Source organism: Sciurus carolinensis, chromosome 1, assembly GCF_902686445.1.
Source record: "Sciurus carolinensis chromosome 1, mSciCar1.2, whole genome shotgun sequence".
In the NCBI taxonomy this organism is placed as follows: domain Eukaryota; kingdom Metazoa; phylum Chordata; class Mammalia; order Rodentia; family Sciuridae; genus Sciurus; species Sciurus carolinensis.
Window position 1 is genome coordinate 22,136,167 of NC_062213.1, and position 25,360 is coordinate 22,161,526.

Consider the following 25,360-nt stretch of genomic DNA (forward strand, 5'->3'; position numbering starts at 1 on the left):
GCAGGAGTTCTCCAGGTAAAGAAGGTGGAAGTGACATCCTAGCAAGATAAAACATTACAGTCAAGGGCTCAGAAGCATAAAAGGGGCAGGCATTTAGTTGGCCAGAGATATACTTCTGGGGAAATGTTGGGTGAAGAAGCTGGGAGATAGGGTGGGTACCCGTGATGTTAGGCATGACAGATAGGGTCCTAGAGGTGGGTCTGTTTCACCCCAGCATCACAAGTACCCAGCCCAGCACAGTTTGAGAGACTGGGTGAATGTTGCAAGTTCATGTCAGTACCCAGTGGGGGAACCAAGCTGTGTCACTGTGGGTGGCTTCATCATCTCTGGTCTCCCCAAGCTCTTCTCTCATCCTCTGTATACTTCTCCATCCAACAGTGTTCCCTTCCCAGAATGTCCCCCACTCTCTCAATTTCCAGGTTTCTCCTGTTCATTACATTGATATCCTCTCACACCTTCATTCTAAAATCACTCTCCGTATGCTATGCCTCCCCATCCACCGACTCCATGTCTGTACCACTTGTGTAGATACCAGGCTGGATGTGCTCCGAGGGTGCCCCATTTGTCTCCTGAAACTTTTCTCTGTCCATATACCTCTATATTCTACTCTTTTTCATTGCATCTCCCTTTCTCTCATCTCTTTTGAGACCTTCCCTCATATCCTGATTTTTAATCTTGTGTCTCCAGCAGATAGCCTAGTTCTTAAATATACAGTCAATACTTAGTAAGTTTTAAATAAATGAATTTAAGTGAATAAACAAATCTTCCCGCCATTTGATAGTGGGTTGTGGGCTGTTACTTTCTTTCTATACCTGGCATATCAAATAGTACAATGCCATTGTGTAGTGATGGAACATTGTAATTGTGTGGTTGTAGGACAATATAAATATTAATAATTCATAGAAGAGAAAGAATAATGGGGTGGAGTATTTGCAAGGGGCAATGTCATATTATAATTCAGAGTAGATTGGAGGCTGCATTATTATTCCTAAAAATCACATTTCTTTAGAAAAGTAGAAGATTTTCAATAAAATCAATGTTGTAACACAATTTTTAATTTCCATTTTCACATGCTGAGGTTTAGATATGTTAATTGTATGCAGAATATCTCCAACTCCTATCAGGGTTTTATTTCAGTAACTAGTTTTAATACGAAAGAAGTCTGATTGCTCCATCTAGAGCAGACATCTCTTCGTGGTGCCTCTTGCCTTTGTCCTGGGCTCTCTCCTCACCCAGTTGTACTGTGCTCATGGTACTCGTCACCGTGAGGCTGTGACTTGAGATCTGTTCTCATGTTAGGGCGTAAACCACGTGTGGGCAGGTATCTGTCAGTCTTCCTTACCCAGAGCATCCTCAAGATTCTTGGTAGATTCTTGATTAAATGTTTCTTGACTGCATAAATCTTGTACTTATTCTGTAGAAATAACTAATCATTTGCCTATTGCTTAATATTAAAATTTCTTTCTATTTACATTTTCTTCTTTTAAACTCCTGGGAATTAGTCCTTAGTTGGCAGATTTGAAAATCTTTGAATGCACCTGACACAAAATTGTCATCCCTAGTTATTAATAATGGTTTGCTTATTTTAAGTGGCTTTTAAATAATTGGAATTACAATATGCAGAGGCACTTTCCCTGCTTACTGTGCTGCCCTTTTGTCCAGTCCTTCATCATTTGGAAAAGTAGTCTTGTTTAAAGTAGGAAATAAAGAAAGATGGAGAAGTGCTACTGAATATGTTAACCCTGGAAATCAGAACACTCTGCAAATAGGAACAGCAGTGTTAATGTGATAGATTAAAAATTACTGTTTGACACCTTTCCTGTGTAGCATATTTTTAAAAAGCAATATATTAATATTTTAAAATTGAAGCCAAGAACTGAATACAAGCATAGACACATGCATACACACACACACGCGCACGCACACACACACACACACACACACACACACACACACACATAGCTGGAGACTTAACTACTATTTGCCTTGAACAATGGGGCAAACAGAGCATGAAATTAAGTGTCAGACACATTAAATCTACAGATTTTAAACTTTTTATATGGTCACTTTTCAACGAATAACACTAACTTGAAAACTAGTTTGACTCAAAAGAATTATGGAATAAAATATATTTGATGAGTAGAAATCCTTTGATTGAAAAGCTAGCTGAGCGAGAGTCTGGCATTGCCCTGCTGGCAGTGTGAAGGATCTTTGCTGCTTCATAATCAATAATCCCAAATGACTCTGAAGGGCTCTGCTGATGTATGAAAGGTACAGAAAAATAATGTAATGGAGGACAGAGAATCAGTGGAAAATCAGTTCGGAATCCTTTTCAGGGCATTTCTTTAAGCATCAGAAAAATGTCCTACACTTGATTCTCTCTGGTCTGTATATCAAATGTGTAACCCAGATATTTTTATTATTAAGGTAATGTGCTTTCAAATCAAAGAGGTCAAGAAACGCAGGAGACACCTTTGAGCCTCTAGCCTCCTGGTGTACCTGCTCAGAATGCCAAATGACTGACGGACCAGAATAAGGCCCCAGAATAGAAATAGAAAATAATGTGCATGCAAAGACAGAGGATGGTGGTTTTTAATTTAACAACCTGGCTATGTTCAAGAGGAAAATGGGAATGGAATACAGAAATGAATAGGGAAGCTTATTGAAAGGGAAGAAAGAGAAGAAAGAAAGATTGAAAACATGCAAGAGGGTTTTAGATGATATTTTGTGGAGAAATGTGATTTAGTTAACTTGGGAAACTTAATTTGTTCATTTCGTTGTTCATTCACATCAACTCTGGGTGTTGCTTGTCAAATGGGAGAGTGCTTCTTCTTTGGGGTATGTTAAATGTTTCCTTTGAAGATCACAACTTTCATTTCCACAAACAACCTTCATGAGCCTGGTGAGTATTGCTGGAATCATGAGATTTCATATTTCTGTTTATGGTCCCAAACAATCCTCCCTAGAGAAGGTGGGCCAACCTGGAAGACCCAAAGGACAAATCATATTGGGAGAAAAGGTCAAGAAATTTCAAACACTTCTTCCTGGCCAAGGTGTGTGTGCTGGTTGGATAATTGGATCTTCTTGGCCAATCAGCAAGCATGAGAAAATCTCTCTAATACTGAGAACCAGTTTCATGTCAAGGTCTTAAAAAAATAACCAGGATGCGGTGCAGTGATTCTTATTTTTTCATGCTGTTTTTTAAAAAAGATGGTAACCACCAATTCTTTGCATCTTTACCTTCCTATCAGTCTGAAAGAATTCTATTAGTGGGAAATAACTAATCTGGTTTATTATGTCATTGTCAAAAAATATTTCTTGAAAACACTTTTTAACTCTGATTTCTACCTTCCTCACAGTTCTTGAATAAAGAGAAATTGATAATAGTATTGAGGGTAGCAGCTGTAACAGAAGTAGTAGGAATCATAAAATAATGGTAGTGGTAAAGACTACCATATTTTCAGTTTCACTGGTGCTAGGGTCTAATCAGCATGTTTTATACTTATTTTCTAATTTAATCTTCATAGCAAACCTATGAGAAAAATATCATATCCCACTTACCCTTATGGTGAAATGGAGTCTTAGAGAAATTAAATCACCTGCTCATAGCTAATAAATGGAAAAACCAAGATGCAAACCCAGGTGTGTGAAATTTCATTTGAGCAGAGTCAGAAAGTGTGCCTTCTCTCAATGTCATTCAGCCTCCCTTGTTTAAACATCTTGGTCTGATTGGCTCTTACTTGTGAATATGAAGTACCTAATGAAAGAAAGTCTTCTGTGTTATTCAGTGCTCAACACTTAATGCGATGCTAGGCTCTGAACAAGTATCCAGCAAATATATTAGAACGAATGAATAAGTCAGGGTAGAACCATAATATTTTCAAATTCAGATGCACAAGGCACTCCTCGCTATTGCAGGTTGCATCATTGCTTTGCTTTGTGTCAACGCTAAAATCCTATTTTTCTATCAAATTTTGGGACAAAAAGCATAGATCAAAAACTTTTATTCTGTTTTCCCCCTTCTAAAATTTATATATCATAGAAAACCAAGCTGGACTTCATAGGTCCTTATTTACTGAATAGGTTATTCACATAAAGATTATTTCTGCCTGATTTTAGAAAATAAATGGGTATAGAAACCTATCAGATAATGTTAAGGGCTGTGATGAAAATACAGTATGTTAAAAATACCATGAGGGTTGTTAGAATGTGTGGTCAAGGATGATTCTGAGAGATGATGCCTAGCAGAGACTCAAATGAAGCCTGAAGCCAGAGCCAGCCAGGAGAGAAAAGCTTGCTTTGGTTACCTGCCCTCCAGAAGGGAGGGGCTTGCTGTGTTGCAGGAGGACAACAGTGTCTGGGTCTTGGGTCGTCAAGACCAAGTTAGGGAAAGGTAGATGATACACCAGGAGAGGTCTCTGAAGACTGCAAAATGTAGTTTAATTTTAAAATTTTTTTTATTTGTTCTTTTTAGATTTACAGAACAGTAGAATGTATTTTGACATACATATATGGAGTGTAACATCCTAACTAGGAACCCATTCTTGTGGTTGTACATGATATGGAGTTACACTGGTCCTGTATTCATATAGGAATATAGGAAAGTTATGTCCCATTCTTTCTATTATTCTTTCCCATACCATGCCCCCTCCTTTCCCTTCATTCACTTTTTCCTAATTCAGTGAACTTCTAACCCCCTACCCCAATGTGTGTTAGCATCCACATATCAAAGAGAACTTTAGATTTTGTTGAAAGTGCAAGGGGAAGCTATCGAAGGACCCAATGGGTTTATATATTTAAAAGTGTATTTTATGCTATGGAGGACAAATTGTAGGTGGCAAATATAGAAATTGGAAAATCAGATAACTCTTTCCTGATGTAGATGAGAGACATTTGTGTTTTGAACGGGAGTAGAAAAGTAGATGTTAGTGTATGGACCCTAGAGATGCCTTCTAAGAAGACTCTATGGTCTTTATGGACATATGTAGGTAGGTAAATAGGGGTTTGTATGGTAGGGATGAAGGGATGGAAGAGTAAAGAATGAAAGGATGATTATGGAACTTTGGGTCAGTGTCTACTGAGATGTGGAAAGATTCGTAGAAGAGCAGATTTGAAGAGAGTCATGAGTTCCATTTTGGATATTAAGTTTGAAAGTCCTGCTGTATGTCCAAGTGAGAACAAGAAGGAAGCTTGTAGATGAGTTTGGTTATAGAGAAATAGTGGAGGAAAAGTATACATTTGAGAGTCATTGGCATCTGACAAAATTTAAAACAAAAGGAACTTGAAATTACTTAGTAGAGAGTATAAAGAGAGAGTAGATGGGGTTCCAGGACTAAACTCCATAGTATACCATTTAAATCACAGGAGGAGTAGCTAATGAAGAGAGGATTAGCCAGTGACCCAGAAAGAAAACTATCAGAGAAAGAGAGAAAGAGAGAGAGAGAGAGAGAGAGAAAGAGATGAAAACCAAGAGAAAAGAATATTTCAAGAAGAGAATATATGCTGTTGAATCAGATGGTTCCAAGAGACCACATGACAAGAGGTATGCTACTGGAAGAAGTAATATTGGAATTAGCAACTTAAATGTCTTGGTGGCCATGACAGGAGCATATTCAGTGGAAGGATGGGGAGGGAAGCCCACCTAGAAGGTGAGGGGAAACAGATTGTTACCTAGACAATTCTTTCATGATGGGACAAGACCAGACAAATGGGGCAGTGGCTGAAGGTAGACATGGGGAGGGAGAGGTTTTGACAATGCAGAGTGGCAAAAGGTTGGAAAAAATTCTAAAGGTCCAATTATAGGAGGATGATTAAATTGGAGCATTTTAGTGGAATGTAAGTACATGTAAACATACTTTTGTATGTGGACATAAAGATTTTTACATTTGTGCAATATGTCATGATAATACTTTTTAAGCAAATGGAGATCTCTTGTACAAATGGAAAACTGAACAGAGATGTCTAGCTCCTTTTCCTATGGAATTCCATTAGAAAAAAAAATAAGAATATAAATAAAAGATAATAGTAAAAATGAGAATGGAGCAGAAGAGACACAACTGTGTGAAGAGGATACAGGGAAACCAACTAGAAACATATACACATAACAGGTATTTGTAGGGCCAGGAGGGAGTTGGTGTCAGAGTAAATTCTCAGAGACTCTAGACTTGGGGATAGGACTGAGAAACAGGCCATAGAGTAGGGAATAAGTAAAGAAGTGTTCATCCACCATTCTTCTCCCTGCCCACCTCAGCTTATAGGAAGAAAGCCCAATGGTCAGATTATAGCACAAGCAAATCATCATCATCCATCCCTGAAATGCACAAGTGAATGTGTTTTTTAATGCATGTGGGATGAATTGGAGCTTATTGCATGGATGTTAGCACTTCAGGGCAATATCACCCTTTCTGTGGCCCTGGAACACTGAATAAAATTCCACTCAGTCAAGAAGTCCAATACAAGTATGCAGAAATCCCAGGGGGATCTTCATTGCTTTGTTGTTTTTTTGTTACAAAACAGAGATATAAACCAGTTATTTATAGGTAACCCACAGGTCAAGTCAAATATGCTAAAAGAAAGTGTTTGAAAAATATCAATCCTCCTTTGAAAAACTTTAGTATCCTCAGGGGAAGAAGAGGTACTGGAGATGGAATTAGAAAAAGTTATATTGTATGCTTTTATTATTATGTCAAAATGTCAAAATGGTCATGTATAAACAAAAAAAAACAATAAAAGATAACACGTGTCTAAAAAAATATGTATTGCATCCATTTTTTAAAAGTTCTGGATGCTTTGAAAAAGAAATCAGAACCAAAGATGGTCCTTGGAAATTAAAGTACAATTTTTAAATTAAATTTTAATATGTAATGAATGATTTGACAGATGAAATTGAGGAAAAATCCCTCATCATGTAAAACGGGATTCAGCAAACTTTCTTTAAAACGGGCAAGTAAATAGTTTTAGCTTTGCAAGCCACATGTTCTTTGTCACGATCATTCACCTCTGGCTTTGTAGCAAAGCAAATAAGCACGGTCGTTGTTCCAATAAAACTTGATTTATGATAATCACTGAAATTTGAGTTGTACTTTTATGTGTCTTAAATTTTTTTTATTCTTTTTTTTTAACTATTTAAAATATAAAGGCAATTATTAGTTCACCTCAAGAAATAGGCAGCAGGTTAAATTTGGTCCATGGTCCATAGTTTGCTGGCCCCTAATGTAGAAGATGTGAATTGTAATGTGATAAAAATATTTTTTGAAAATATCCAACTTATGGGATATATACCTGAAAAAATTGAAAGCAGCATCTCAAAAGAGATGTGTGTCCATCTGTGTTCATTACAGCATAACTCACAAGCCCAATAGGTGGATGCAAACTAAGAGTGCATGGGTGGACGAACTGACAAAGTGAGGTGCATACTAACAATTGAATTTTATTATTCAGCCCCAGAAAGAAGGAAATTCTGACACAGGCTACAACGTGGATGAACCTTGAGGACATGGTGCTATGAAATAAGCCAGTCACAAAAATATAAATACTGCATGACTCCACTTATATGAGGTACTCACAGCACCCAGACTCACAGGGAAGAAAGGAGAAAGGCTGTTGGCAGGAACTAGGAGGAGACAAAATAAACAACTATCATGTAATAAGTATAAAGTCTCAAGAGGAAAAGAGTTCTGGAACTGAATGCTGCGATGGATACACATCAGTGTGAATGTAGAGGATACTACTTAGCTTAAAAATGGTTACAATGGTAAATTTGATGTAATGTGTACTTACAACAATTAAAATAAATATTAATAAAAACAATCTAGAGTGTTCAATATTCAATGGTACATGATCTAGAAAAGAGAATAGACAATGGAGGATATCTTTTAAAAATCGTATTGTACTAATAATACTTTTTATAAATATGTGAAACAAAAAAAGTAATGCAAAAATCATCAGAGTTCAACCTTTAAGTTGAAAGGGTCTACCCCATGCCTGTCAAAAAGAGTGAAGCAAGACCCATATCTAAGCACATTCTCATGAAATATCAATATATAAATAACAACAAATATCCAAAAACCTTACAGAGAAAGATGCTCAGAAAACCAAGATGCTCAGAAAAGCAAAGAGAGTCAAGCTTCTCACAGTGCTACTTGAAGGTGGAAAGCTGGAGAGTGTGATGCCATCAGAATCGTGAGGGACTTATTTCTCAACTCAGGATGCTACATCTTCCCATCCTGTCCATCTAAGGGTGGAGGAAGAATGAAGACTTTCTGACCTGCAAGAACTGGGAATGTTTACTTCCCACGAGCCCTTTCTTAGAAAGTGCTTAAGAATGTGTTCCAGCAGAAAGAAGACATAAACTGAGAAATGGAGGAAGGATCTAGGAAATAGCACATCCATTCACTCACCCATCCTGGAGCAAGAGAGGCAAATCTGGGGAGCAGCCAGTCTAATCTGGAGCAAGGAAGACTTTATGAAGTAACTCTTTGGGAAGAAAAGGAGATTGATACAGAATATGATTGAAGTCTTTGAAAATGTTGATGCTTTTAAAAATGAGAAAAAGAAAGGAAATTAGATACCACAAAGATTCAAAAGCTTCCTAAGAATATTTTTTCCAAATATTAAGTAAACTATACTATGGCACGAATTTAAGCAACTGCTGGCAATCTGTTTTTCATGTTGGGAAACTTTGAGATTTTGGATGGATATGACTTTGGACTGCTAAGAATGTGATAAGAGAAAAAAATAATATAAACCAGACTAATTGGCACACATTTGAGTAGTTCATGATCATTATAAATGTTGCTGCTTAAAGAATTTTAACGTTGAATCAACCCACCACAACATAACTGACCAGATAAGACTGAATAAATCCATTACTAACCTTGACAATAGAAAAGTAATACCTAGATAACACAAGGTAGAATATAGAAAAAAGGAAACAAATAGATTTTAAAAAGTCAAATGGAGTTCTTATTTGCAAAATCATTAATTTAAAAATATTGTTGAATGTTTCAATAATAATTGAGCTAAGATTAATAATACCAAGTGCAACCATTTGGAATAGTAGATGATACAGGTTAGCTAATATGTGTGCTAATTTCTAATTACTTATTGGGATACCAATAGATAATTCTCTAAATGTGATAAACTAAAGAGGCCAAAAAGAAAATGCATTAAGTTGCCCCTGGAGATTGCAACTGAAGTTGGCAAAGGAAAATATTTGACTTAGGACTGTGTATGGACCCTACTGTTAAGAAAACGTTGCCAGTATAACTGGGTGTCACGGCACATGCCTGTAGTCCCAGCAACTGGGAGGCTGAAGTAGGAGGATTGCAAGTTCAAAGCCAGCCTCAGCAGACGAGGTGATAAGCAACTCAGTGAGACCCTGTTTCTAAATAGAATACAAAATAGGGCTGGGGATGTGGCTCAGTGGTCAAGTGCCCCTGAGTTCAATCCCTGGTAGCAAAGAGAGAAAAAAAAAAAAAAATAGAAAAATTGCCAGTATAAAGAAATAGGACAAGAGGCATGTTTTTTTACTTTAAGTCCTTTTTAAAATTTTTTAAAACTATGTATGTGCTTTCTTTGATAACAAAAGAAGATTACAAATAAACAGGATGACTATAGAAGCATGAAATTAGTTAAATTATTAATCGAATAAAGATACATAATTATTTGTTCCAGAGGAAAGTATTCCTGTGAAGCTGTGTGCATGGACACAGATTCTGGAAAAGCAGTTTATAAAATATAAAGATAATTATGTAAAAAATGTTCCTTAATTATATAAAAACTAGTATTTGAAAAGTAAAAGCATATATGTAAGAAATTAATTACTCATAATGCATCTCACTGGAATCAGGAAGAGGATAAACTAGAAGTGAGGTTTTCCAAAGCTCTATCCATCTCTGGCTATTTTCTCTGAATTGACCATTCCCTCTGAACTAGTTTGTTCCTATGTTAAGTGAGCTCAGGCCACCAGATCAAAGTACCACAGAGAGGGGACCTAAAAAACAGAAATGTATTTTCTCAGAGTTCTAGAGGCTGGACGTCTGAGATCAGGATGTTGGCATGGCCAGGTTCTGATTCCAAAATGGCCAGTCGTTCACTATGTGGTGGAAAGAGAAAAAGCTGTCTGGCATCTCATAAGAACACTATTTCTGTCTCTCGGGGCCTTATGACCTCACTTAACCTTAATTACTTCCCCAACAGCCCTGTCTTCAAATGCAAGTTGGGATATAGGGTATCAACTTGTGAATTTTGAGAGTTCATGATATTCAGACCATAACAACCCTCACAGAATTAATTCATCATTTGACTGAATTGAGCGGATAGGCAAACTTTTGCCAGCAAGAAGTCATAGAGCTGGGGGTTTGACTATTATGTCACCTTTTCATTGCTGTGAGTAAAGTAGCTGACGAGAACAACTTAGGGGAGGACAAATTTATTTGGGGCTCATGGTTTCAGGGGTCTCAGTCCAGGTTAGCTGACTCTTTCTCTGTGCATCAGATGAAGCAGAACAGCATGACAGAAGGGTGTGGCAGAGGCAAGCTGCTTGGTTCATGGAAACCAGGAAGCAGAGGGAGAGGAAGGGGCTATGGACAGATGTCCCAGTGACCTGTATTTTTTCTAGCCATGGCTCACCTGCCTACCTAGTAGTTCTTTCAAATTATGATTCCATCAAATGAATTAATCCACTGACAAGGCTACAGCTCTCATAATCTCATCACTTTACCTCTGAATGTTGCTGTATTGGATATTCTGTTTCCAGCACATGAGCTTTTAGGAAAACACATATCCAAACCATAATGGCTATCCTTTGAGTAAATTTAACTTTTAAAGCCCCAAACTAGTATTGGAAACTTCACAGACCAACCATTACCCTAACGGATTCTTGAATTTTTAGGCTCTCCAATCCTGAGTCCCATCCCACCCTTTTAACAGTCATTGCAGCAACATTTTTGTAGTACTTCTGCTTTCTCTTGAGGGCCAACAGCAGGGTGGCTGGGTCTTCTCTAGGACCCATCAGCCCTCTCTTTTCTAAAAGAAGCCTCCAAATTACACATCCAACTTTTTTTCTTTTTTCTTTGATTAGTTAATTTGATCTTCACTACTTTGTAATATAGGCAGAGTAGGTATTTTCTTTCTCATTTTACTGGTGATACAATTGAGAGAGATTAGCACTGTGCTATTGCATAGAGCAGAAAATGTGCTTTCTTCCACCACAAGGAGAGTGGTAAGGGTCCTAGACTGGGGCAGAAGACTGGTTTTGAGCCCCGCTCTGCTCTTGGAATACCCAGATGAGGACAAAGATAGGATTATCTTTGATCAGATTTATCTGAATTGAGTAATTAAAAGATTGTTGCTGCAGTCTTTCCAACAATTTTTGAAATAGAATACAGAATAAAGGATGTAGAAGTCAATAGATGTTTAGGATCTCCAGTAATGAACCAGCATTTATATGTCTGAGTATTAAATGATAAGTAATTATCGAGTTGGAAATCAGTAGAAATGGCAGCTCTATTTATTGGATATCTATTATGTGAAGGCACTATCCTAAATGTAATAAAAAAAGCCAAAATATTTTGCTTCATAAACTGTAAAGATCAGGTGATAGTTATATTCTTCATCTCTTAATATGAATCAATTCCAGGCATTGAAGTTTCCTGTACCATATAAAGATTATCCACCTCCTAAAAAAAAAAAAAAAAAAGTAGTCTAGCAATGGGAACCTCAATAAGATAACTCACATTTCTGATTCTCCTTTTTCCACTGTATCCATCAAGCTAGAGTGACAGTGCAAAGTAAGAATGGAATGTGGTGTTCTCACAGACCTGGAGAGAATGCAGCTCCGAAATTCACTAGCAGTGTAACCCCAGATGCGCTCCTTCGCTTCTCCAAGCTTGTTTCTTTATAAACTAGGTGCAATAACTTCTTTGTAGGTTGTTGGGAAGATTAAAGGTGATTTATCTAAAGTCCTCAAAACAGTCCTTGTCACGCTCTGTTACAACATGGTCTCATCCTCTGTCTGGAATGGCACCGGCCTGCTCTTCTGCATAGTCCCAGGCCTGTTTTGGTCAGCCTTGACCTTGCACCTTCTCACAGGGTCTCAGAAGAGCAAGAACATGTGCAAGGTTGCCAGATCTCTGGAGTTCTCAGCTCAGACCTGGCTCATCATGACCACTGTCACATTCTTTTGTTAAAGCAAGCCCCTTCTTTCCTCCAGACCAAGGAGATGGGAATATAGATGTCAACTCACAACAGAGGACCTCCAATCATAGTGCTTGTGGTCCCTTTTGCACTGAGGACATCCTTGTAATCAGTCTAATATATTGTTATTCCAAAGGAATCATTGAAGTATGAGATAATGATGATCAATAACCATTTTTTTAAGTCTACATTTGTTTTTAGTTTTTGTTTTTGTTAACACTTTTATTCGTCTAACATTCACACAGGGGTTTTTGCTCATAAGATACCTTCTCAGCATATGTGTGTCTTTGTGCCTTGCACACACTGCATCTCCCATAGGACATAGATGAGTGATGGATTTTCCTGCTAAGACAGAGCAGACACAAAGTGCAGTGTGATTCTCTCCTTCTGTATTTCTCTTGACAGACTGCACAGTCTGGGCCAATAGAAGGAGCAGGTCTTGATAACCAGAGCTGTCCAGGATGCCAGAGACATCTTGTTCCTTGTTGACTGCCTATACACATCTGTTTGTTCCTTTGTTGCTGGAAACCTGTTACCCAGCAGCATGCATGTAGGACCAGCAGGTCTCACCAGCATTGCCTGGGAGCATCTGTTTCACGGCTTTTGAGCAGCAGCATCTACACATCTGGGTAGCATACCTTTATAAATAGCTCTATGAGGTCCCTGGGGCATCTGTCTGTATCTTTGGCATGGGATTAGGACACTTTGCATATGATGTCTCTGCAAATAGGGAAAGGCTGACTCCAAATCTCAGGGGGAAACCAATGAACAGTATCTCATTGGAAATCAAAAGGTGATGCTTCTGTGGTTCTAACGATAATTAGGAGTTGCCCAAATAAGGAGGAGCATCCCTTCACCTCTCTTGATTTGGTATCATTTTTGTCTTCCCTCTTTCTGTATTTTTCCTCTTGGTCCTGTGCCTACCTCTTGCTCTTATGCCTTTTTCTCCTCCTCCTCCTTATCAACTGTTTTCCTTTCTGTCTTAGTGACTGCACCCAACATCATCTCACCATGCCTACAATTCACGTCACCCTGTCTCCCCAGATGGTCCACCATGCTGCACTCCCATTCCTCCAAATCAGCCTGGAGAATCCAGCCAAAGAGCATATTAATGCCACTCCAGAGCTATTAAGACATACTTTCTGAACACATGGCTTGTGACAGGTAAATGCTTTAGATAAACCATTTTAAATCTGCACAACCCGTGGGTAGGAATTAACTGCAGTGTATTGAGAAACATGTTTAGAAAAGTTCAGTGATGGACCCAGTGCGCACAGTTCTAGTGAATGCCAGAGCTGGCCTTCATTCCAGGTCTGCATGATTCCAAATGCCAAGCTTGTTTCATCACATCACTCTCTATGTCCACTGAAACAGAAAAAAAATGAGGAGCTGGGATGTGCGCTGTCCTGCTAAGAATTATAGTGCTAGACTACCTCTGCAGTTTTGGCTCAGTATAGGAGAAATCTAATCGGAGGAAAGACTGTTTTAGTCCCAACCTTAGAATGTCAAGAGCACAGCTGGGACCTGCACCAGTTTTCTGACACTCAAAGGATGTAGGAGCTGTGATATATGATGACAGACCAGACATTTCTTCTATTCGTTCAACAGGTAATTATTGAGTGCCTGTCTTCTGCCTGGCATTGTTCCAAAGTTTGGGATTCTTCACAAAATAAGACCCCAGCCCTTTTGCAGAGTACAAAGCAGTGAAAAGAGACAGATAATAAACAGATAAAATGAGTGAATTATGTAGCATGTTCAATGATACTTGTCATGAGGAAAGAAACAGTGGGGTGAGGTCATGGGTCCTGGAAGCCCCAGAGAGGAGTTGGCTTTATTTAAAAAGGAGATCAGGATAGAACTTGCTAAGAAGGGAGTATTGGAACAAAGTCTTGAAGGAAGTGAGGAATTAGCCATGGTGGAGTCTAGGGGAAGAGCAAGCTAAGAAGTAGTCATCGTTGGCATTGTTTAACAACAGCAAGGGAGCAAGAAAATTAATAAAGATGACATCTAAGATGCTGGGTAGCCAGGTGGTGTGAGACCTTGTAAACCATTTCCAAGATTCAAAATGAAGGCAAGGAAGAAGCAGAACACCTTGGTGGTGTATCAGGTACCCAGGGGCAGCACTCTGGGTGGGGCAGGACAGAATTTCCAGTCAGGAGTGTGGCAGTGTGGGTGATTAGAGAGATGGAGTTCAATGTATTTGAAAGTTGAACCCTCGGGTTTCTCCAGTAGATGAGATGTGGAGTATAAAAGAAAGAGGAATCAATGGTGAATCCAAGATTTCAGGCCTCAACAACAGGAGGAAGTTTCTATCCGATAAGAGTTTTTATCAGATGGATTTCTATCAGATGAGATGTTGAAAGTGGCAGATGGAGCAGTCTTGGGGGTGAAGAGTAGGAGGTTCATCTTGGACATGGTGAGTTTGAGGTGTTGACACACTGGATACCTGGAACTGTGAAGTGGTCAGTTGCATGTAGGTTTTGGTAGTGTAGGGAGAGGAGTGGGCTGGAGACAAAATTGTGGGATTTATCAGCCTATCTAATGGTAAGGAAATAAAAAGACCATGAGACCTAATGGAGAGCACTGATTTGCTGTGTGAAATCGAAATTAGAGGGTGGCAAGGAAACTTGTTTTGCATTTTTTTAAAGGTGGGTCTCAATCAGTGAGAAAGATAATGAAGGTCTGACTTTAATTTCAGATCATGAATACTGATTAGCCATTAGTGGCCACTTTCATAGGATATACTTTTCTAATGCTTTGAATTTTCAGGGAAAACCTTAAATCTAGATCATTGTTTCCCCAAATTTCTTGTAGCAAAAAAGATGGGACAGGGATAATCATTTTCAATTAGGGAACTGACTGGCATGTAGATTTATCCACATGAAGTTGTTTCAATGCACACACACACACACTCACACACACTCTTGCTTATATAACTTGATACAGTCATCAGAGTTCAGCTCTACCAGCCACTATTTGAGGTGTCTTACAGTGAATTGGATTCTCAGATTAAATTTAAACTTGAATTAATTGATTTTTCAAATTCCTTTAAACTTTCAATTTCTTTGAGCCTGTGTTTCTCAGCATTTAGAAATGAAAAAGACCTTCACTAAATTTGATATAGGCAAATTAGGAGAAAATATTTTCTCAAGCTAACTTTATCTTTTTTGCTTTTTAAATACACCACCACAATGATGTCTTAGCACAGTGACCCTCGAACTTAGTCATAGGACTCTGGTATATTCTTAAAAGTCATCAAAGTCATCAAACAATATTTTTTTAACATGGATGACACAAATGTGGGAGAATAACCAATACAGTGGTTAATAAAGACTCAACATGATGAGTTAACACCTGCAACAGAAATTGAGGTCCAGAAGAATCTACATTCAGGATAAGAGAGGTTTGGCAGCAGATCATTTGTAGAAGACTCCAAGTGTCAGATGTCTCAAGTGCAGCTTGAGCTTATGATGTGACCCGGTCAGAATAAAGAGTTAGGCTTTCCATCAGTGGATTTCATTGTTGTAGTTAGCACATTTAGCACACTACCTTTTGTAAGAAATAGGAGCAAGTCACAGTGGCTAGGGGAGGAAAATGGAAAGTAAAAGTTTTGCAACGGATGCCCTGTGGGTAACAGTTGAAAGAAAACTTACGATGCCGCACAATGTATTTGGGAAAGTTGCTCATGTTGCTTCCATGGTGCTGCACTTAGGAACTGTTAACCCTGTTCAGAGAGGAGCATCACAGTTTAGGAAGCAAGAAATGATCCAGGTTGCTGTGAAAGCAGCAAAGATGAAAGAATTGTCAACTAGCACTACATTTATCCATCTTTTATTCACCCTCGAGGAAATGTGTTTATCATTTACCTGGAAACTTTGTAGCAGTGAGATGCCTTCTTTTGGGAAGACATGAAGTTTAACAGCTTTATCCATCATAAGATATTTTGGTTCAAACCAAGAATGAGCCTTAAAAGTGAATCTCAGTCCACCCTGGAATCAGATAAAATAGGTGAGATAAATTTTTTAAAATTTTCCTAGCCACCTACTTCCAGGAAAGAATTAGAGTGACAGAAGAGGGCACTATTAGTACTCAAAATTAATTAGCTCAAATGCTGAGCATTTCCTCTGCCTAATAGAGGACCTTTCTGCCTTTGTCCAGGTAAATGAACATTAAAAACTGCTAAAGTAGACATCAATGGTTGATTGTATGTTTCCTTTTTTCCCTCTTATTCCCTCTTCTCCTTTCTCTTTCTGCAATCTTTTTCCTCTTTCTCTTTATACAATTTTGAGTAAGATGGCACAATGGTAGCCAGCAAAAGAGAGGACAAGTAGCTAAAAAATGAAAGTTGCAAGATCACAAGGGAAGAGAGTTCTTAGAGTTTGCAGATGGTGGCATATAATGAGATTCTGACAAGATGTTTGCCACTTTCTGGTACTTGGCCATAATGGTCCCTTGTCCTACTATTGGATGGAAACCATCTGAATGTTCTCTACTTTTTCACAATTTACTGATGAGGTCTCATGTAAGTTTGCCTGGTTAAGAGCTTATACGGCAATTGGGAACTTAAAATTGTAGTGTTCTCTTGTAAATCAAAACCCTGTAAACTAAAAGAGAATTTATATGGCAAAAAGATAAGTTAAGGGATAATTAAATTAGAAAATAAAATTGAACTTCAAAAGCATTTTGTAATATGTCCTTTCCATACTAACTTCTTTATAGCATTTAATTATTATTTAGCAGAAAAGCTTCACATTTACCTCAGATTACTTAAATCTAAATGCTTTAGAGTTCTTTCCAGCTAAACACAAATCAGAAATTATTATAAAATATAGATGAAGTTATTGTATGAGGGTAAATTAAAATAAGAATCATTTGTAAAAAAAAAAATAGCAAACTACCTTCCCCTTAGGAATGTGTATTTTGCATAAAGTCTTCCTATAAAATGGAAATTAAAAACATCTGAAATGCATTTTCCTTTTGTCTATAGAAAGGCCAGGACCAATTCAGAAAGGAAATGCCTGGAATTCTGCTTGGTGTCATAATGCATATGGGTTACCATAATAAACTGCCTCTGGCTTCTTTAAGGGCAGCAAAACAAACCAAACTTGTCTCCAGGGTTGTAAATCCAGGAATGATGTGGTAGAAGTGAACATGGAGGAAAAAAAACTGGAGTAAATGTTTTCTTAATGTTTGCCTTTGGGCAGGATGTTTTTTCTTATTAGCTTACTGTTCCTAGTAAATGTGAAATGTTTTATCTCTGTTTTATGAACTATTATTATCTTGGTTGAGGCTCCTACTGTGAGGAAATTTTAAAAAATAAATAAAGACTTGGCAGCATATCAGAGAAAATGATCATCTAGTGATGGATGTAAAGGGAGAAAGAGGAGGAGAGAGTAGTGGAACGATGTAGCACCTTCCAGCTTTCTGTTCCCGCCTTCAATGGGACATTATGTTAAATGCTATGTGTCTTTCATTGTTGTTCCACTCTGCACACAGAAATAAACATTGAGATCCTTAAGGGCATCTGATGATGCATTCATTCCCCTGCCGTTGGGTATCGGGCCATGACAGTGGAAGGAGGTATTACTGGTTCACCCAGGCTCTATGAGAGTTGAAGCTCAGACTTTATTAAAAAATGAAGACTGGCTCTGAGGACCCAGAAACAACTGGAGTCATAATGGCTTAATAAGTTAATGTGCAGCAGACTGTTAACAATTTTATAATTCAACCAAGGCTAAGAATCAGCTGATAAATAGGGTCGATACTTTTATTGCCATTTGGTTAGGAGGAGATAAACATCAGTTGTTAATGGTGGGAATCTTTATTCCCCGTTTAATTTGTTATACCAGTTTATATGGAGACATATCCCTCTGGGTTTATAAGATCTTAAGCTTTGTGTTTATTCCTATCCAAATAAGTGATACTGAGTTATTAGCAAGAATATATTCTGAAGGAAAAGTGAACCAGTTCCTTGACTGTTAGCCTCAGAACTACTGAATTTATGATGAAAGGAAAATTTATAACAAATGCATATGTGGTGGGCTGGTAAGGATTGTTCTGAGTTGACTTAGCAACTTTGGGTAAATCTTTAGCTGAAGCCTAGCAGAATGGGTTAGTCTTGGTATGGAGTCTTCTATTGCGTAGGAAATGAGCCAGTTAAAGAATGACCTTTCAGGAAGAAGGAAGTTTAATATATTGATGTATAAGCAACTCCATCTCCCTGCCTCTCCCATCCTAATTTACAGCCTTCTGTGACTGGTTTATAGGAGTCTTCAAAAAATGTGATTAGCTGTACTTGCAAGAAACTTGCAAGAGTTTCAGGGTAATGATGTGTCAGCTCTCAACTCATTCAGTTAATCTGAAGGAAAGTTTTTAGAGCAGGAGAGAGCCAGATTCAGAGGTGCTGACTTGTGAAACACGGTGGTAAATGCATTGCCACCTGAAAGATCTTAAATTCTGGTTTCCTAATTCTGCAAAGGAAAGAAAGTAATGGTGGTCCAAAAAGACTGAACATCAACATCAAGAACAACAAAAAAACAAGTACTCATTCGTACTCACCATGCCCAAGGTTCTCCTTTTTCATTAAAATTAGGAAGCAATCAATATGGTTTTCACACAGAGCTTAGAATGAAAATGGTGGCCCAGACTCAGGACTGAAGTGTGGTGGGCAGAGGCAGCCATGCTGATTGATTAGGAGCCACGTAAGCACAACACACTGTGGGGGAAGAGCAGGGAGGGCTGGACCTGAAACTTGCTGAAGAAGAAATAGTCAGGTGGGCCTGGGAACACAGATTCAGCGAAAGTGGTTTATTTCATTAACTCATTCACTTTTTCATTGTGCATCTATTAAATTTCTGCAGAGCTTCTATTAAATGCAGTGCACTCTAGGGAACATAAAGTTGTAGCAGCTGCTCTCCTCACTGAGCATACAATGTAGTATTCTAGTTACTAGGGTTGCAAAACAAATTATCCTAAAACTTGGTAGTGTGCAACAATTATTTATGATGCTCACCAATTATATGAGTCTGGAATTCACTTGGCATAGCAAAGAAATCTTGTCTCTGCATCATGGTGTCTTGGGGACCTCAGTGAGAAGATTCAAAGGCTAAGGGTAGAATCATCTGAAACTTGTTCAATAATTTGTCAGGTGGTTGGGGGTAGCTGTCACCTTAGCTGGAGGATTGGCAAAAACTCTTCTGCATGGTCTCTTCACTTGGATTGGGCTTCCTCATAGCATGGCAGCTCTGTTCTAAGAGTAAGTGCCAAGAGTGTGAGCCAGGCAGAAGCTGTCTCTTTTTTTATGACTTAGCTTCAGAGGTCATATAACATCAATTCCACTGTATTGCTTGGTCCTGATGGTCACATACTCGACTGAAATGCAAGTGGTTAGAAATGTCAATCCCAAATATCAGTGGAAGTAAGATCAGTCACACTGAATGAGAAGCACATACATATGTGTGTATATAGTTAAAGATATGTATGACTACATGCACATATGAAATCATATAGTGATATATATATAACCTCACCCTCCTGCGCATGTACAAAGTCATATTTGAAAAATAGAATCTGCCGTGCTTAAGAGTGAAAGGGGAAACATATCACTGTACAAGAAAAGTGGTTAAGTATTTTTTTGTGATATTTTGTGATGGCTTAAAGAATCATTCAGTTGGAAATATATTAATAAAAAATAATACCTGAGCACTGTGCTTTCCAAACCAGAATCACTGCATATTCCTCCCACTATGTTTACTATTATCTTCTCACCATGTGTACCATTCTTTCCTTAATTTTTTTTTTTTAAATTGGGCCAGTAAGTCTTTTGTTTTTGTTTTTGTGTTTATTTTTTTAATTCAAATTTGTTTAAAAAGTAAACTTGAGCTGGGTGCAATGGCACATGCCAGCGGCTCAGGAGCCTGAGGCAGGAGGATCGGGAGTTCAAAGCCAGCCTCAACAACAGTGGGGTGCTAAGCAACTCAGTGAGACCCTGTCTCTAAATAAAATACAAAATAGGACTGGGGATGTGGCTCAGTGGTTGAGTGTCCCTGCGCTCAATCCCTGGTACCCCACCCCCCTGCAAAAAAAGCAAACTAGATATTACTACAGAAAATGAATTATATTTTATGCCCTATTTTATTTGCCATAAAGTGAAGGTTGCCTCAAACGTAATCGAAGTAAAAAGAAGAGTAATCAGATGTAACTAGATTCGCTGCTTTCTATTACAGGTTCTGAAACCTGCTCTTTGTTGAAAAAAAAAATGTTAGGTAGTGTTTGAAGGATGCTAAATCACACTCCTTCCAAATTAAGGCTTTTTCCTTGCCTTAATCTGAAAGATGGAAAGAGAAGTAGAAGAAAATGATACCTAGTGAGAAGGGCAGTGATATTTAAGGGCTGATCTTTGTACCACTCAAGACCCTTTAAAGAACTATCAGTATGAGAGACTACTTTTTTGGCAAACACCGATCCAGAGTGATAAATATTGATGCTAATGCTTTCATCTCACCTAAACCGAATGCCTGAGATCCAGGCCCTGACAAAGTCAATGCTTATTAATAAATGTATTTGCAATCCACCTTTTCTCAAAGGCTGGGACCTTTACACCTCTGTGTGTTTTTATATTTTCCCTTAGAAACACTTCTCTGAAAGAACCAGTGAGCAATAAAAGGCCTTGACTAGCTGGCTTCTGTATAAAGCCTAACTACTCCGTTATCTTATTACCATTCTCTACATGCTGGCAGAATTGACTGTTGGCTTCCCCACTGTGGCATAACTAATGGTCCTAGACTTTATAGGGTCACCCTAAGTCCAGATCCTGCAGGCCATCTTGCACTTTTTAGTATGCAAGTATCTAAATCCTATAGCTTTCAGTCCTAAAATAATTATTCGCACCTGCTGGGGCAAGCGCTGTATTAGGCCCTAGGGATGTCGGAGACAAGAGATGGATGCATTCTTTGAGTAGAGAGAAAGGTCCTTGGGGGCTGCAATTTTATCCTAAAATTTAATTACTTGCTTAGTAACCCCATTATCTTGTTGTTAGAATTTTTAGTAGAAAACACAACTTCCTAGGGTTTTCTCCCAGTAGAGATGATAACTCAAGAATAAGTATAATTTTCATGGCCTCCCCTTCCGGGACCTTTTCTTTGTGGTTTTTAACAATACTGAGAAGGTCTGTAGAGGTTACAAGGAAGACAAGAGCCAGATAATTATCGTCAGGGAATCCCCTCTCCAGGACTTTCAACCGAGTGCTTTCCTAGGCGCAGGGCCGGCATTAACAGACCTTCTTTTTCTTCTTTACTTATAGTCATCTACAGTGAAGCTGTCAAAACCAGTGGCTCTATGGACCCAGCAGGACGTCTGCAAGTGGTTGAAGAAACATTGTCCGAATCAGTATCAGATCTACAGTGAGTCATTCAAACAGCATGACATAACTGGTAAAGTATGCAGTATCCGAGATATTTCACCCCACCCCCACCCATCATGACAGCCTTTCCCTTAGCTTTTCCGGGAAACAGCCTCTTCGTGCTAAAACCTTCTGGCATGGGGTTACTCTGAAAGGGTGATAAACTCCAGATTCACATGAACCCTGGTATTTAACAAATGTAAGTGATTTTTGAGGGAAAACTGAGAATTTGAGTGTCTAACATAAAAGTGTATTCAAGGTGAGGAATTGGGGAATTCTGAAGAAAAGAAGAGCGAAGCAATCCTAGAGAGAAGAGGAAGTCCTCCAAAGCCACTTGGTTATAGGACCCCTATAAGGATCTAAGCAGGAAAGTTTTCTAGATAGGAAAATCTCTTTATTTCTTATTTCTAGTGTTATTTTAGTTAAAGCTTATTGACTTTTTTCACTGGTGAGCTCTTCTTTCTTATTCCAATATGTAGCAAAGTCTATGGTGGGAAGTCACTTTTCCTGCTGCTCATAGTCTAGCCATCCACTTCCCTGAGGACTGTCCTCTTGTGGCCACACCCTGTGATGTTCCAAATTTCTGAGTGAAATAAAATACTAATCAGTACCCCTCTGATGAATTCCTTTAAGAGACAAACTAAGACTTGGTTTAGATCAAGAGTATTGGAGTACTATATAGGGAATTAAGAGGCATTTGGAAGCAGAAAATAGGACCGTAGAGTGAACTGCAAGGCCCTTCAGTCAGTCTTTCAGTTGGGGGCTGAGATGGAGCAAGCATACCACCCACCATGGCAACAGATTGGAGTGGGGGGTCTTTTCCCAGCCTCACCTGCCCTCCTGCCCTGAGGCTCTACCTCTATCCACTGTCCACAAACATTACAATGAAAGTAAGTCTGAAGAACACCACTCTAAGGGCTTTGTGTGGAAGAAATGTTGAGAAGTCTGAGTCTAGTCCAGATCTTTCCTCTCCTTTGAGAGAAAACCGATGCCTCCCTGGGAGAGTGGCTTGCTGTGGAATATCCGAGCACTCCAAACTCCAACCCTTTTTCCAAACCCACCACCTACCTTGAGAAACCCTAATCCCTCTCCCTGCCCTAGTTACTCCTATTGTTTTGAGAAGGGACCCTTTAGCAGAAAACTTTTCTTTTTGCTGTATACTTCTTACCCTGGAGCAGGAATGGGTTGATGGTTTTCAAAATGTGTTATTAAAGTCCTTGACTGCCAAAGGAGAAGGGCAGTGCTTTTTGGGCCGAGGTAGGTGTGTCACTCAAACCAGTTCCCTTTACATCTGTTTGACATATTCCATTCATACAGAAAACTCAATTTGCGAGGAGGGTTCTAACACTAAATATGTCGTAAAAGCTGAGCTAGATTATTTTAGATTTCTGCTAATCAAGTTGACAATGTCTAAATAGACGAAGAACACCCTCAGGGGTAGCTCAAGCTGAGTCCTCAAGAGAGTTAAATTCTTAAGCATTAAAGTGATCCATCATTACACTTTGTGTCTCCCCTCAGCTAGAGCTAATGAACTTTTTGAATGAGGTTCCAGAAGTCCTGAAGGCAGAGAGGATGCTTATCTTAGATTACAGTTGTCTGGATTTCATTTTTCTGTTGTTCCTGTAAGTATATAGGAGAAGCCCAGAGAGGGGCAGTTGTTCTGTCCCACAAAGTGAGCAGTCAGTTAGAGTGACTGTTTAATGTCCCTTAATGCTTATGTGACAGTCATGGCAAAGCCTCTTCATGATCTTATTTGAGAGCAGTGCTATCCCTTATTAGGGATGAGAGTTATGTGGAGAGAGAGAGAGGCTTCCGAACGGCTTGAGGAAGGTGAGCCACACACCGCTCAGGATGAAAGATCTCGCGCTTCAGTGCTTATGGAGTAAAAGGCCCACTTCCCAAGGCTCTGTGCCATGTGACCTGAGGAAAGGGCGAGGCAATGAGGTGTGTGGTCAAACAGTGTCACTTTGCTGTTGGTGGCACTCTTGGCCACAGGAAACACCTCTGTGCTGGGGAAAATGTAGTTCTCTTGGGATCTTGAGTAAACTGCTCACCCTGGGCCAGTTGTTCAGCCTCACTTCTTCATCTCCCAAATAAAGATCCTAATGGTGTCTGTCTCAGAGGGTGGTCATGAAGGTTAAATGAAATAACAGGGCCAACCATGGACTTAGACCTTCTGCCTGCAGTGTCCTGCTGTTATCCATATCAAGTGTCATCTGGAGGTGTTGAAAAACACACCCTTCATTCTGAGAGAAGCCTATTTTCTGGCAAGCAAGGAAAGGGAATTGGGAACTTGGGGAACAGAGAGAATAATTTCAGATTAACATTTGATCCACATCTGTTTGACTTTCACCTGTTGGAGGCCTCAGAATCCCACTCTTCCCCTGTTCTCTGGCCCTTACCTCCCTTGGAATGAATGTACAGTAGAATGATCCTCAGGGTCAGGTGGTCAGAAGATGGCTTCCAGGACTTGAATCAGTGGTTATCAGACCCATGATGCTGGAATTGGTGAAAATCCCAGGCTAGCATGACAACCAGGGCAAAGCGTCTATAAAAAATTCAAGATGTGCCAGGTGTGGTGGTGCACACCTGTTAATCCCAGTGACCTGGGAGACTGAGGCAAGAGAATCTTGAGTTCAAAGCCAGCCTCAGCAGCTTCGCGAGGTCCTCAGCAACTTGGTGAGACCCTGTCTCAAATTAAAATATAAAAAGGACTGGGGATGTGGTTCAGTGGTTAAGCATCCCTGGGTTCAATTCCCAGTACCAGAAGGAAAAAAAAATCAAGATACACTGACAGAGTAAAGCTCAACACCACCTCATCTGTACATCTGTACAGATGTAGAGTGACTCAGGGAGAAGATAGGGGAGTGGTTCCAAAGGCCAGAACCAAGCCCAGAGCTGTGACATCACTGTGTGACTTTGTAAAGGCTGCTAGATCACTTGCATTTTCTTCAGCTATAAAAAGGAGATTATAGCATTTACCTCTTCCTGGTTTTGTGGAGGGAGTCTGGGGTCATCCCAAGCATACGGTGAGTGTGAACTGCCACTGTGCTTCCAAGTGCTGCCCTGACTTCTGTGAAAACAACACAACACACAGAAGCAGTGTTGAATTCATCTAGCCGTTATCCTGATAATTGGGAAAGAGAACCTAGGTGGAAACAAAAGTCTGGGCTGGTAAATACCCTGTGCTAATCTGCAAGGCTGCAAACAAGAGCATTCAAGAGTCTCTTGTTTGTGCTTAGATTCTCCCAAGTGCTGCTGTTCATTTATTTTTCTTAAAGCAAGGATTTTCAGTATCATGCTTATTAGGGAAACATGTTATTTCAACACAACATAAACATCCCTTGATTTACAGGCAGATGGTCCGGTGATGGTATATAAAAAGAACATACACTAAATAGAAAGAAGATAAAAGAGAGAAAGATGATACAGAGAGGTATTTTCTAATCATAGGCCTGAGTCAAATCTTCTACTGTCTTTCACCCCAACCCTGTAAGACATAGCAGCTGCATGATGTTTTGCAAGTTGGTTTCTCTTCAGTAGAATGAGAATAATGTTTATCCTTAAAAAGTTGCTGGGAAGATTAAACAGGATGACACACGTGTCAGCTTAATGCTGACATTCATCCCATTTAGCTAGTATTTATGGGGCATCGACCAGGAGTAAGTAAATAAGATTGTCAGTGATCCATGTAGAGAAAAACTTGTCCATAGAAAACTAGGCATCATTGTCTATATCACACCATTTCGTGTTATCTAACGG

The 25,360-nt window shown here is 39.1% G+C and overlaps 1 protein-coding gene across 2 annotated transcripts in view; it reads left to right on the forward strand.

The window, feature by feature from the left end:
• Samd12 (sterile alpha motif domain containing 12) overlaps positions 1 to 25,360 on the forward strand; it is a 400,984-nt gene that overhangs the window by 135,723 nt on the left and 239,901 nt on the right. Inside the window, exon 3 of one of the 2 annotated variants that reach the window (XM_047555647.1) lies at positions 21,500 to 21,629. In XM_047555647.1, coding sequence (XP_047411603.1) covers positions 21,500 to 21,629 — 130 coding nt within the window. The remainder of the gene's footprint in view (positions 1 to 21,499; positions 21,630 to 25,360) is intronic. The other variant, XM_047555652.1, reaches the window with a different exon arrangement.